The following is a 15290-nucleotide window of genomic DNA, read 5'->3' as shown; positions in this document are numbered from 1 at the left end:
TAAATAAAAAAAGGACAAAAATTGGAGATTTCCACTTGGCTGAGCCTACAGAAAAAACAACAAACAAAAAACCCTCAGTTCTACTGATGACCCAAGGATCTTCTTCTCTAGTGTTTTTATAGCTGCAGAATGTCAAAGCTAAATGTTAGTGACAGAACTGAAATTAGATAGAACCTAAGATGCCCCAAACCCTTGTCCAGAGCACAAGGTGCATACTCAAGCTATGAAAATATACACGTGTAGCTAGTGGGTCAGGGTAATCTGTGAAAATGAAAACAATTCACATTAGGAGGGACAAGATTGAGTCTTTCTTTTATGAAATATGTTTCACAGAAGTTGTTGCATACCAGCTCCAAGTATGAGGTAGAAGACTGCTTCCACGGAATGAGTCTAACATACCTAGACTCAAAGGAAGAAACCAAATTCCTTTCATAGACACCACTTTTCCAAAAGCAAGGAGCCCAGTTGCAAAAATATGTTTAGCCAGGTTATGGAAAGGGGTAGGTGTTATCATCTGCTCACCAAGGTGGATGTATTTTAACCTGAGGAGAATGCTAAGGAATATGGCAGGTAGGGACCTGCTTTGCATCTTTTGTTATTCTGAGTCTTTTCCCTTCCTGTCCAAATTAGCCTTTTTCTTTTTATGGTTTTCAAGTGTCTTTCTGGTGTCTTTGTTTTCCCGAGGCTCCTGGAAAACAGCTCTCTCCAGCCTGTAGGGTGAGGACAGACAGGGGCAAAGTGCCCGTTGTGTTCCAGTACACAGCACTGGCCTGTCATTATTCCTCAGATGTTTCCCCACCACCCTCCAAGAGGTGTGATTTGTAGCAGCAGGTACAGCTGTGTTCCAGAAGTCTCCCTCTGGTTACATGTTTGGCTTCATGTGGTATTTACCCATGAAAACGACTTTTGTGCTGGGACATGCACATGAAGTCCATTTTCCTTGATCGGCACTCCCTTGAAAAGAAAAAAAAAGAAAGGGGGGAGATGTAAAGGGCACAATTCCGTTGTCTTTTTTTATTCTTCAAAATCCCTTTGTTATCATTTATATTTTATTCTTATATTTCAGAGGTAGGCTATTGACCAAAGAGGCCAGAAGAAATAAAAATTTCAAATCCAGGGATTCAGATCGAATCCCAGCTCAACCTACACTAGCTGTGTGACTTTGGATAAGCCAGTTAATCTCTCTAAGCCTCAGGTTCCTTATTCTTAGAATGAGCATCAGGATTAGTACCTGTCTTATGGAGGTGTAAGTAGAATGAAATGAAATAAAGCAGCAATGCACTTAGCACAGTGCCTGTAATAAAGTAATAAAGTCCTTAGTAAATGTAATTACTGTTACCCTTATGTATGGAAATAATTGTGCCAACAGTCTAGTTAAATACCACTACTATGATTTAGCTCTTTGTTTTCTGAAAGATGAATGAAATTTCAATCACTTCTCTCGTATTTCTAACACAAGACAACATATAGAGATTCAAGATTCGGATTTTCCTTACCCCTCAACCTGACAGAAATTCTAAGAGGAATTCTCCACCCAAGTCTTTCTTCAAGTAAAACTGAATAAAATAACCTGACAACATATTAACATATTGATGTAACAAATTGACAACATCTTTTACAATGATTTACCAAAGACTGTCAACATCCTTAATTAGTCATTTCTTACTTTCCTCCGTCAAGCCTAAGGACAGGGCTTTAAAACTTATTTTTTCCCCCAGTTTCCTTTCCTCTCTGTCCTTTGTACCTGTTTTTCTCTTACTCCTTTCCCCTTTTTCCTTTTTCCTCCTTCTGTCTTCTCTGTATTAATCTCTTGGCTTTTTTTATTTCCCTCCGAACTTTCCCATTTCCATTCTGGGTGTGTTTGACAGGGGCTTGGCACCTTCGAATATCCTGCTGGTTCAGAAATCCTCAGGACAAGTGAATTTTAGTGTACAAGTTTTCTAGGGTTCTTAGATTGTGGGCTTAGAACTAATTTTGGCAGCTTGCATTTTTTTCCCTTTTCCCATATGTGCTCCCTTATCTAGAAATTATCAAGTGTGTTTCCACTCACTGTACTTGGAGAGCATGGTGGAAGGCACACAATAACTATATTCTCACGTAAAGATCCTGAGGAGTCTAAAAGTATACACACTCTGAAGACCTCTAAATACTTTACTGCCTAATCAAGGTGACTCTCCAGCTTCAGGTTTTAAGTCATTTTCAAAAAATTGAGGAACCAAAAGAATAGCATGCAGGCTTTGATGGCAGATGCTTATGCAGTGACATCAACAAGGGAGGTGGGCTTGCCAGACCCGGTCTTTCCTCGACCTCCTCTCCTCTGCCTGGTTTCCGCCATGTGATCTGAGACCACCATTTCCATGTCTTTGATTTTTCAAGAGAGGCCAGAATATGGGTTTGTACAACTTTCTAATCTTTTTTTTTTTTTTTTTTTTGTTTTTTTTTGTTTTTTCTCCGGTACCGGGAACCGAACTCACGACCTTGCGCTTGCCAGGCAGGCGCTTTTGCCGCTGAGCTAAATCCCCAGCCCCCCAACTTTCTAATCTTTGAAACACTCTGTAGGCAAAAGACAGCACAGCAATGATCAGCCGTGCCCCTCCCCCAGGTGTATTTATTTACTTCACTTACTGTGCGAGGCTATAGTCCTAACAGGAGACGGTTATTTCAAAACTTGAAATAAATGCAAATAGTTTGCTTATAATTAACTTTTTTCTAGATTTAAATAATTTTGGTCTAAGATTAATCAAACGATTGGAGTCAAGTTTAGTTACACTAAAAGTACCAGATTAGTTCAGGATTTATTGACTTGAGCAACTGGGGGCAATGCCGATCTCTGTTGCCCGATCTGGCAGGTCTTTCCGGTGCTGGGAAAACAACAATAAGTTTTGCTCTGGAAGAATACCTCGTCTCCCACGCCATCCCATGCTACTCCCTGGATGGAGACAATGTCCGTCATGGCCTTAACAAAAATCTTGGATTCTCTCCTGGGGACCGAGAGGAAAATATCCGCCGGATTGCCGAGGTGGCCAAGCTGTTTGCCGACGCTGGTCTGGTCTGCATTACCAGCTTCATTTCTCCGTTCGCAAAGGTAGAAGGATTTGGCACTGCCTGTAATTCTCACAGCTGCTGAGGACAGAACTGGGGTAAAGGGGAAGGTGCAGAGCAATATTATACTTTTAATTTCCCTATCCATCCTCCCCTCCCCAGAGTGCATCCTCACTTCCTCTGTTTACTGTTGGTTATTTAAAGAGAGCTCATCTCCAGAGGTCAGGACTTCGGTTGACATAAACCCTTTCACGTTCCCAATTATAGGCGACACTTGGTTAGAGTTGAAGGAAAAATTACGCAAGAAGAGCTGTAAAGCTCTGTAATTTCAGTTATGTAAAAAAGAATGTTCAGCTCATCAAAGAAAAGAACAGCTCACCGGGAGGCATTGGGTTATATGTATTTAAGGGGCCTTCGCTAAGGTGGAGTGTCACTCTTGTCTCAAAACTAGAAATTTCTGGGAGTTACAGATAGCGTGCTGTGTGCTTCGAACACATCTTTTGAAAGAAATCCTCTCATGTTGCCAGTGCTGTCCTGCTAAGAGGTGCTGGTTTTGGAGATTTCTTTAAAAGGCTCTTTTTTAGGGGGTTGGGGAATGCTTGAGATTGAACCCAGGCCCTTTGCACTAAGCCGCATTCCCAGCCCTTTGAATTTTTTATTTTGAGACAGGGTATTGCTAAGTCACTAAATGCCCCACGCTGGGCTCAAAACATGATCCTCTTGCCTCAGCCTCCTAGAATGCTGGAATTACAGGTGTGCAATCCCATACCGGACTGAAACATTTGAGAGAGTTGCGTTCAACAACATGAGATGTATTTTCTAAAAGGACTCTGCAAAATACAAACCCCAGTGTTATCTCAGGGGTATCCAGCCCCACAGTACCCATGTTTAGTGATAAAGAAATTTTGCCTTAATCCATTTTCTGTTGCTATAACAAAATACTACCGACTGGGTAATTAATAAAGAATAGAGGTTTATTTGGCTCATGAACTTGAAGGTTGAGAAGCACAAGAGCATGGCACAATTATCTGCTTGGCGTCTGGTAAGGGATTTCTGGCTGTATCTTAACACGGTGATCTCATGACAAGACAAAGCAAGAGGCCTGTGCTGGGTTGTTTTTCCCAGCTACGGGGGTAGGGGGTTCACCCTAATGACCATATCTAGTTTTAATCATTTCTCAAAGAGTCTGTCTCCAAATACCCACAGCACATGAGTTTGACATTAAGCTTCCAGTGCATGAGATCCGGAGCACACATGCAAAACTTCACATACCTCTTTTCACATCCTTACACATACTGCTTTTCAGGATCGAGAAAATGCCCGCAAAATCCACGAATCAGCAGGACTGCCATTCTTTGAAGTATTTGTCGATGCACCTTTAAATATTTGCGAAAGCAGAGATGTAAAGGGCCTGTACAAGCGGGCCCGAGCTGGGGAGATTAAAGGTACGACAACTGACTCTTTTATCCAAAATTGCCTGTATTACATATATAACTTCTTATTGATTCATAACGTATTCGATATGCCCATGGGCTTATTACAACGTAGGTTTTCTCTTTCAAGAACTGCCGCCTTAGCTGTAGAATGGTCTTTGTAGGAGACTCTTGGGTGGGGGGATTTCAGAGTTTTCCCTCCTGCTTTTCTTTTCAGTTCCAATCAGCTGTAGAGGGCTTGGACTTTGCTAGTTATTGTTGATAATTTGGGGCTTTCTATGTTGAAAATACAACTGTGTATTTTCTTACCTTTAGCAAGGAGTCGAAGATGGCTGTTTGTCCTTTTTGGTTGTAACTGGAACTCTTAGTACATATTATTCCTCCATGTGTAATGTCTCACTGATTAGAAAAAAAAGGTTCTGTAGGCACAGATGTGGTTTCCCCCTCGTGTCTTGCAGGATTTACAGGTATTGATTCTGATTATGAGAAGCCTGAAACTCCTGAGTGTGTGCTTAAAACCAACCTGACTTCCGTGAGTGACTGCGTTCAGCAGGTGGTGGAACTTCTGCAAGAGCAGGTGGGCCGACTGGTTGTCTCTCTTTCCTTTAGTTTAATAAAGTCATAAAAGATAATCTGTGCTTCTTGAATAAAGCATTCTTTTCAGTTTTCATCTGAAGTCATCACTAATTTTGTTTCACTTCAGAATATCTTACCCCATACAATAATCAAAGGGATCCACGAACTTTTTGTGCCAGAAAACAAACTCGATCAAGTTCGAGCTGAGGCTGAGTCTCTTCCTTCGCTGTCAATTACCAAGGTAAATGGGTAACAACTAGCCAAAGCCTGTCCTCACAATGCATTTACAGTCACTCATTATAGTAACAAAGGTATGAATAAAGGACATACGATGTTTATGGAGAGATAAACACTTCACCTTTGCCAACATTTTTCTGCCTTTTCTTCGAGCAAATCCCTCGCCTCAAGGCAGCTGATCGTAACATGTGGAGGTGGAGGGCAGACAGGCAGAGTAAAATCTGTCTTTACCTGGGACAGTTTCACATGTAGCTGTCTTCTATCAACAATGCTGATGTGTGGACATCGGACCAAAAATTATTTGCTGGCACTGACTCAGAAAAGAGTGTGTCCAAAACTTAAGTACTTCTTGGGCAATCAAGAAGGAGTTTGGGGGCCTGGGATGTAGCTCTGGCACTCCGCCTGCCTAGCAAATGCCAGGTCCTGAATTCAATTCCTGGTACCCACAAAAAGGGGGTTTGAAGAAGAAAAAGCAACCCTGAAACTCGCATTCTTCCTTTATCAGCAAGAGTTCAGTCTGAGGAAAGAGGAAGACAATTTTGGTGCACCGTTTTTTTGCGTGGAGAATGCAAGATGCAACCCCAGTAAACTGCTTTGTGTGTGGCTTTTTATGGGTCAGGGTTAATTGGGCTACAAGGACATTGAGTCCTTTTGGGGGCTTATTTTTATCCAGCAAAACTTTGGAGATTTTTTAAGATGCAGGATAAATAGGGAACCTGCTTCAGCTATGGAGACCCATAATCTCGTAAGTCATGAACAAACACCCTACCTCAGTAAAATAAGTCCCGAGTTCCAGGCAGATGAGAAGACATTCTGACAATGACAATATTATGTCATTCCAATAGCAGAATAGCCTGCAATATGGAGGACTTCAAAAATCCAATGGTTCATTCTTTTGGTCATAGGGATGACCGGAAAGATTTTAGAGCAATGAACCATGAGCTGGGTTTTAAACTCATGACTGGACTTTTGCAGGTGAAGAGGAGGATGGGTAAGACACAGCCTGAAATGACATGTGTGTTTAAGCTACACGTGGCAAATAGTCTGCAGGTGGAATGGAAGGAGGTGGGAGACGCTCCGTAGGTCCGAGGGGCCAGAACTTGAAAAGCTGTCAGTATTTTAGCAATAATTTTGGATTTTATCTTAGAGTTAGTGGTTTGCTTAGTTCAGCCAAATGATCAATCAGCACATCTTGTGAAAAAATATAACCAAACCAAACTTTTTGTGGAAGAAAAGAATGAATGAACAGTGAATTTTCAACTCAGTTGCACATTATGGGAATAGGTACAGCCTACAATGTTCAAATACATCATTGTAATTTGGTATTTTTAAAACACTCTTCTATAGGAAAGTTAAACTCATCTGACCCTCACATTGGGGCTCAGTGTAACATGTGGGAACACTTAAAACATCAAAGGTTCCACTCTCATCCTCCTGTCAGTTGAATAAGAAAGAATTGTCCTGAGGCCACAGGCCTGCGAAATAGAATTTGTGGAAATAGTCACCTGCTTTCTTTTGTTTTGCAGCTGGATCTCCAGTGGGTCCAAGTTCTGAGTGAAGGCTGGGCCACTCCCCTCAAGGGATTTATGCGGGAGAAGGAGTACTTGCAAACCCTACACTTTGACACTCTGCTGAATGGTATGTTTGCTGTGGTTGTTTGTTAGTCTTTAATATTAAAGCAAAAAGTCTCTTCTAGAAGTTTGCATAGGAACAGAAACCATTAATCTTTGGTTTGTAAATCTTACTGCAAAAATATTTAGCCTATTTACAGTGTGCTCAATTTTATTATGTAAAAGTTTCCATTTTAGCATTCTTTCTGTGCAGAAGTCACTCTCAAAGGATTATTGAATATTTAAAATTAACCACCTGAAGAAAGAGGTTTTCTGAGTCTGTTTCACCTCTACCTGTGCTTTTGTGATCCCGCTCCCTATTCATAAGCATGGCTGCAATCAGAAGCAGCATTGCCCACTGGCTGCTAGTGAGCACCTGGGACAGCTGAGACCCACTTGGCATAGTGACTGACTGACAAGGCACCGCCCATCCTCCAGGTTGTCCTGTCAAGCCGTTTTGTGGCAGCTGCTTCCCTTGGTGGACTCCAAAGTGCCCAAGTTCCTACCTGTGTGGGATGAATAGTAGGGGGACTTCATCCACTAACCTCCAATGGGAATGCATGCTAACACAGCCTTCTGGGCATAGGCTAATGGCTTTTAGAAAACTGACTTGGTCAAGGACAGAAGCATGAGTTATTTAGAAGAATTCCAGACCTGCCTATGTTCCTTTCTAGAACTTACTGAGCTTATCAAATATAACTCATCTAGTTCACGGCTTTGGGGAATTGCTGCCAGTTGGAGAAGGGGTGGTAGTAGAGTCATAGCAAATTTGTAATACTGAACAGGGCTCCCGACCTTGTAGGAGGAAAGACCAAATCAGGTGTTCTCTCTTCTGAAAGATGTCCATGTCCTGGGCTTGTGCCTTTGCCTGGGGTATGGGCCATGAAGCCAGAATTAGAACTCAAAGCCTGTCAGAATGGACCCTCTTCCCTTTTCCTTGTGTGACTGTTCATGCTGTACAACCCGAGGCCTTCATTCTCAGGTTAAACAACATTCCCCCAAAACACAGCTTGCCTCAACAATAATAACATTATATTCAACATTTCTCTATTTTCAAAGCATCTTCTCAGATATTATTTCATTTGAGCCTTACTCAGTGAAACATAAAGAGACAACTAGTAAACACACAACTATTATTATCCACTTTACAGATGAGAAAAATACCTTAGGTTAAGGGATTTGCTTCAGTTTATATCATTAATAAGTGAAGACCCAAGATCAGGGTCCATAATTCCCTGATTGCCTGCCCAGCATTCATTCTACACCCAGCCACTATCCTGATGTCCTTTCCAATAGAATGGAAAAGGTCTGGATATGTACACAGGGAAGGCTGACATTTGTCTTGATGTGTTGATTCTGACATGGGCTATGTCAAGTAAATATTGCTGGACTCAGCAGCCAGCCATGAGTAAGGGGTGGACTGTGCACATGCGAACTACAGCCGTGGCCATTAGATAAGGGAACTGCAAGAGAAGAGTGGGACTTATTGCAGAGAGTGCTGTTGACCTTTAATAAGTATTTGCTCCATGAAGAAAAAGACCAGCATGGTGGATATGATTGCAGAGATCAACGTTAAAATCAGAGGTTCTTAGCCCGGAAACTAAGACTTCAGGTTGGGGGAACAGTAAACATCCCAGGTACACCAAAGTGGTTGGCCTTTTGAGAAGGGAAGAAGAGAGCATTTTCCTGGGTTAAGAGTTTATAGCGTTTGATGAATTTTTAAGAGAATCTGTGGCCCAAGTGACAAAGAACCACTAATGCAGACAGTCCATCTGGATAATTTAGGCAAAATCTTTCTCCTTCCCTCTCACAACATTTCCATTTCATTCATGGGCAAAACATACTGATTTTTTGAATCTCTAATTTGGTGCTCACTATCATGAGGTGGATGAAATGCTTACCATTGTTCCACTTCCTGTGTAATCCGGATTTGTGTCCCAAAGCTCCCAGTCTGGGGGCCTGAATGAGCTCACTTTCCCCATTACTACTTGAGTTCCCTGGTTTGAAGACCCTATCTGCTCATATGAAGTACCAGTTCTTTCCATAGCCTAAGCCCAGGTATCTGTTGGAGGCCCCAGGGTATGTGAGAGTCCACAGTTGTACAGCTGCTGCTGAGTCACTCAGCCACTAAACTTCTGGTGGGGCAATGGCAGTCTATGGACTCTTTCTTCAGTGGGAAGGAGGATGTTCCCTTCCTCTGTATCCATCTCAGTTGAAGACCGTAGGTGGCTGCTTGAGTCCCACAGCATTATTATTGTAATCTGTATGGATAGCTTTATTCTGTGTCTCCAGTGTGGCTACACCAGGAGGAGTTCAACACCAGATGTTATGTATTTCCATAAGCCCTATCCCCTTACATCCTGAAAGCTCTGCTGATGGGACTTTCTATAAGACTCCTTTTCTCCTTATGAGAACTCTCTGCAGGCTGCACCATCTGCCTCTGCAACCAGAGCCCACAATCAGGATTCAAAGCTCTGCACCTACCTGCTAGAAGCCTCCTCAGTTCTTCTATGGATCAATTGATAAAAACAGACCTCAGGAAAATGGTGTCCTGCCTCCCTCTACCACGCTTTGTATCTCAATTTAGTTTTGGCCTAAGTAGAAGCAGAATGTCATGATGGTTAAGAGCATGAGAAGCAAAGCCAAACTGGCTGGGTTTGTATGTAGTGATTAGCTGTGAACCTGGGCCAAATCAATTAATTTCCTGGGCTTAGTTCCCTCATCTGTAATAGGGAGGTTAAAGCACCCATCTCACTGGCATACTGAAAGTTTAAAAGAACCTCCAGTCCAATAGTAAATGTTTCATGAATGTTAGTTATTAGCATGAACAAACCCCAAGTGCACACAGTTGAAAGAACTTGGAGTCTTGAAGTAACCAACTGACTTTCCACAGTCACCTCAGTTTGAAGTAGCACAGATAAGAAGGTCATCGACCAGCAACAAATTCTTCTTGATTGTGGCATATGCCAGGGATGACCTTGCTGCCAGGGACAAAGCGGTTGCAAGGACAGATGTGTGCCTAGTGGACATGCAGTGCAGCTCCTCCTCTGACCTCAAGCATTGGTTTCTTCACGTCCCATCAGTGATTGTGCAACTTCATTTTAAGCCAAAGAACTTTCTGGTGAAATCCAAGGTAACTTATCTAACAGATGAAATGGAACTGCTTCCCTAGAATGGAGGCTTGTTCTGCTTCTTCCTGGACAGCAGCAACTTGGGGTGCTGGAGAACACTGATGGGAACACCCTGTTTATGCCATGTCGGAGTCTCCTGGAATTACCTGGCTTAACTGATGGCTTTTGGGCCAAGGACACAGAGTGAAATTTTGAAGGAAACATACATATATATATGTATATATATACATATACATATACATATATATATGAAGGTGGGACAACATATCATTTGCATAGATAGTGTTTGATATTAACCAATTCATGAAGGTTTGAGATACATCATTGAAAAATTGAAACGTTTTGTGTAGCCACAGGTACATGGCCACTTTTGTCTATCATCAAACAGCTACAAATTTCTCAGTCACCTACAATTGGCAAGCAACATTTTTTAATTCTCACCATATTTGCTAAAAAATACTTTGTTAGTTTTAACTTTCTCAGAGGTTCACATTTTCCCCCAACTTAAGAATAGGTCTGTCCTCTCAGCCCAAAAACAAAATAAATAAACCAAAACCAAAAACCCAAATCATTTGTTAGTGTTTCTGTAGAGTATGAATTATTCTGTATATTATTCAAGGACCAAGTTTCATATCATATCAATGTATTATTTCACTTTATCTCTCACTGGAAATATAGTTCCGGGGTTGTTACAGACACTCCTGTCATAAATGTTGTATGCAGCTGGGTGTGGTGGCACACAACTCTAATCACAGCACTTAAAAGCTGAGGCAGAAGGGTTGCCGTGAGTTTGAGGCCAGCCTGGGCCATATATCAAGTTTAAGGTCAGCCTAAACTACATAGTAAGACCTTATCTCAAAAAAATTAAAATAAAGGTAGCATATAAATTTAAAAGTGAAACATCAAGTATATGTTTACTGATGGATTCCAAGTGAGATCAAAACATGGCGGCCTTATGAGGCTCCATCACTTCATGGCAAGTCTCCTGCGGCTGTGACACTCCAGGCAGGGCACCAGGGTGTTCCAGGGGTATCCCCAGTACTTACTAAGCACAAGAGACTCTGGAGTTCAAAGTAGGTATTCCCACTTACTCTGGATAGCAGCACTATGAAGATATTTTGTCCACATGAAGAATGAAGTGTTGAAAAGGTTGAATAACTTACTTGAAGTTTGAATTCAAATCCAGGTTATCTTGGCTCTAATACTTTCCTCTGAACATCTGGGATCCTGGGATGGTTCCGGGCAGTTTGTTTCTGTACCCTCCCAAAGTTGGGTTCGGAAGTCATTTGACAGTGGTTGTAACATTACTTGTTTACAAGAGGTACTTTCTTGCCGGCATTAGAGAGGCCATTGATGTATGTTACAGTTATTTTAAAACAGTCATCTGAACAATGCTTTTGGAGTGTGTGGAACAATATTTCATATAAATTCTGATTTTGCTATGTTTTAGTGTCATTTACTCTATTTTAAAAATAGCATAACAAAGAGCTTTACATTTGTAAATTATAAAGTGTCATAAAAGGAGCTTGTTCTTTGATACTGTTGCTTTGAGATTATTTTTGTGGGCAGCTGAAAACATGTTTCTTAATTGTGTTTCTATTTCTCCAGGCATGGTCCTTCCTGGTATGTACTTCAACTTCCAAGTAGCTCAATTATTATAATTACATATGTTACATTAATTTAAAATGGCTAAAGATATAACTAAAAATAATCTAAATTAACCAGTTGGAATCATTATCAATTCATGATTCAACCAGTTATAGTAGAATAATACTATAATTTCTGTTGACTGACATGTAAATAATAGGAAATTTCTGGATCAGATGAAGTTATCATTCATAATGTTGTGTTGATCAATAAAATTAAATTTGTTTCTAAATTATTATTGCACATTTTGTTCCTGAGCTCTTTTAAATTTATGATCCTCTCACAATGACTGTTAATCCTTTTAAAACTTTAGTTTCACAAAAATGTGGGAAAATTTTTTCTATCACATTTATACAATGTCCTTAACTGATGAAAGGATAAATCCACTTCGGATGCAATTTCAAGTGGGTTCACCTGGTTGGATTGTGTATGACTGTGCTTCCTTTGTTTGAAATGTGTGATTATGCATGACTTTAATTTTAAACTATCATAATGATAGTTGTGGAATAAATATATAAATGGGAATAAATATATATTTCCTGTGACTGTTAACTTCTGTGGTACACCAGAATTAAGAGGTAAAATTCTGGAGATATCATTTATCACTGCTATTGTTTTCATTATTGTTGGTTTTCCCTTAAAAAGCCTAGTTATGCAGTAAAGATTAATTTAGTGTTTGCATAGAAACAGTCTATGCAATGAATGAGCAGTTGTACAAGGCTAAAACAAAAGGTTTGGAAATTATTAAAGTAAAAGAGAAATTAGTCAACTAACAGGAATTTATCCGCTGCACTTTCCATGGTTAAAAAAACCACAATAGTCTTCTATAATGAGACATACTACAATCAAATAAACAACACCATTCCCACCTGAGGCGAAACACACAAAGGAAAAGGCTAGAAGTGCAAATCCTTGTTCAGAGCCATTGAGGAGGTTCAGTGCAGTTCAACTGCTGGGAAGTTGACGTATTAGAGAAGTTGAGGAAGATGACACTGTTGACTATTTATGCCCATGTGGAGCTGCAACTGCAGGCGTCAGAGATTAGTCGGCATTTCTATTCACCAGGACCCCTTAAAGTCCTGCAGCTTAGCTCCCTTCTCATGACAACTGTCAGGGAGTGCTCCGTAGTCTCTGCAAGATACTTTCTCGAGGCCAAGATGAAGGTGGGGCAGAGGCTACATTGCGCAGGAACACCGTGGGCTGGAGGATGCGATTGGGAAGTGGTCCCTTGGACTTCAATTTGGAATCTTTTACGGAAGACAGTGTTGGAGGCAGAGCAAGGGTTCCTCCAAGAACCTACTCAACCTGTAGCTTTGCATTTTGTTTAACTTTAGTTTGGCCAACTCACGCTAGCAGCAAAGTCAGACAGTATGGTCTTTAAGCACTGTTGGCAAGCAACCCAGAGAAAATATGATTCTTAATCAGGACATCAGCATCCTCAAAGGTGCTGCTCTTTGTTAACCTCTCTTCCTCCCCCTCAGATGACTGGACTATGTGGTGGATTTAGTCATCTTCTAAACCTCCACTGATACAGTGCTGTACAGCACCCCCAGCCACAGTATTTACTGTCCATGCTTCAGATAAGGAAACTAAGTTCAGAAAAGTTCATTGGCACACTTAGTGGGTGGAAAAACTCCCCACTTTGCAAAGGGGTTGGCTCGTCTAACTGCCCGTGAACTTTAGAACAGTTATGGAAATAACAAAAGCCTTGTTTGGAGGGTTGGGGATGTTGCTCGGTGCATGCACAAGGCCCTGAGTTCAATCCCCAGTACCACACACACAAAAAAGTTTTGTTTTTTTGTCCACAGTTTGTGTGGTTTACGTTGGAAGATTTGATGATAGACTGGACTTACTGTTTTGTAGCAGTTGATGTCTGTATGCTGTGACAGTAACTTTTGGAGAGTGTTTAAAAGGTGCAAAATGATCTGCCTGAAAAGTTTCATTTCATAGCTGCTAAGGCAGAGTCTTAGGCCCCAGAAGAATAGAACTCAGATCTTTAGCTCTGTAAGAGGTATTCTAAATGTTGGATTTGAAAGTTAGATTTAATTGACTTTATTAATTTAGGATACATTTCCTTAAATTCACAAATAACTCCATATGCTTTCTCTGGAATTGAATGTCTTCTAATTTACCTTCCTCTTACTCTCTCCCGAATCTTGAACTTTCTCTATCATTCTTTTGTGTTACACACTTAAACAGAGGCTCCCATTTTCTCACCTGTGGGTACAACTAAAAAACATACACGGGCTGGGGATGTAGCTCAGCAGCACAGCACCTACCTGGCAAACGTGAGGTCACGAGTTTCATTTCCGGTACCAAAAAAAAAATAAAATAAAAAGCATACATATTTATTAGAGTTTAGGGTCACGGTTACAAAAAGTAATGGGGGGGGGACGCAGTTTTGTAATTTTTTCTATACATTTTTTGGTATCATTAAGAAGTGAGGGCCAAATTTTATCGTTGTAAGCCCCAAACTAAAAATAAAGTACATTTTTAACTGTTGTATCTTACATTTATCCACTAAAAAAAAAAAAGGTTCACTGGGGACGCTGTCCAACGTAAGGGGACTGTTCAAATTCTCCCTGTTGTCACATCATTATTCTGCCAGATATTAAACTGAGTTTTAGTGTCATGGTGCCCCAAGGACTGGGACCCTTTGGGGATTGTTGGCTCCCGCACTGAGCAAACCCCCATAACTCTGGAATTTTAGTCCCTGTTTTAGGGTTCTTCAGAAAAACAGAAACAATTGCAGCTTGGCAAGTCCAAAATCTGCAGGATAGGCCGAGACCTGGAGGAGGAAGGCAGTTCAAATCCAAAAGCATTCTGCTATCTGGAGTCCTTCTTCTTCTGGGGAGATCAGTCTTTTTTCTTTTCAGGCCTTTGACTGATTGGATGAGGCCCACCCATATGATTGAGGGTTATCTGCTTTACCCACAGTGTACTGATTTAAATGCTAATACCTAAAAAAACTTCACAGAAACTGTAAGAATAATATTTGACCAAAATCTGCCTGGATCCATATCCTAGCCACGTTGACACATAAAATTAACCATCACAGTTCCTCTATTTTTTGTTTTTTCATAGTTTTCCTGTCTCATGCTTTGGGGTCAAGCTGATTACACTTTATGCTGCTGAAGAAGTAGCTTGCCAGAACAGCACATTCCGTGCTTCCTTTGTCACACTGTACACTGAGAAATCAGAAAACCCAGTTTATTCAAATTCCTTTTAAAGTAAGAGTCAGCATAAAGCTGACAGGGGCTCACGTTCTAAAGAAAATTCGTGTGTTTTATTAAAGAGTTTTATAGCATTCGTTACTGCTCCATCGTTTCATTTGGCTTTGAAATAAAGTCTCACTATGTTGCCCAAGATGCCTCAAAGTCGAAATCTTCCTGCCTCAGTCTCCAAGTAGCTGGGATTATAGATGTGTGCCCCTGTGCCCAGCTTCCTCTGTGACTTTTTGACTAATGGTTTATCAATTGTAGTTGAGCCAGCGAGACTTCTGACTCCCAAATAAGTGGGGTCACCAGTCTCCTCAAGAATACCTAAGGATGATGCTCCACCTGCAGCACGGTGAAGATCAGGAGCACTACTGTTTGCGTTCCCACTGATTTTAT

The 15290-nt window shown here is 41.0% G+C and overlaps 1 protein-coding gene across 1 annotated transcript in view; it reads left to right on the top strand.

The window, feature by feature from the left end:
* Papss2 (3'-phosphoadenosine 5'-phosphosulfate synthase 2) overlaps nucleotides 1–15290 on the top strand; it is a gene marked incomplete at its 5' end in the record, with an annotated part of 72849 nt that overhangs the window by 42303 nt on the left and 15256 nt on the right. Inside the window, 6 exon segments of the mRNA XM_005385890.2 lie at nucleotides 2850–3085; nucleotides 4349–4487; nucleotides 4934–5052; nucleotides 5179–5292; nucleotides 6815–6926; nucleotides 11638–11652. Coding sequence (XP_005385947.1) covers nucleotides 2850–3085; nucleotides 4349–4487; nucleotides 4934–5052; nucleotides 5179–5292; nucleotides 6815–6926; nucleotides 11638–11652 — 735 coding nt within the window.

This window comes from Chinchilla lanigera, unplaced genomic scaffold (assembly GCF_000276665.1).
Source record: "Chinchilla lanigera isolate Chin_1 unplaced genomic scaffold, ChiLan1.0 scaffold00024, whole genome shotgun sequence".
In the NCBI taxonomy this organism is placed as follows: Eukaryota; Metazoa; Chordata; class Mammalia; order Rodentia; family Chinchillidae; genus Chinchilla; species Chinchilla lanigera.
The sequence above is the reverse complement of the archived record's forward strand: the minus strand, read 5'-3'. Positions and strand labels throughout refer to the sequence as shown.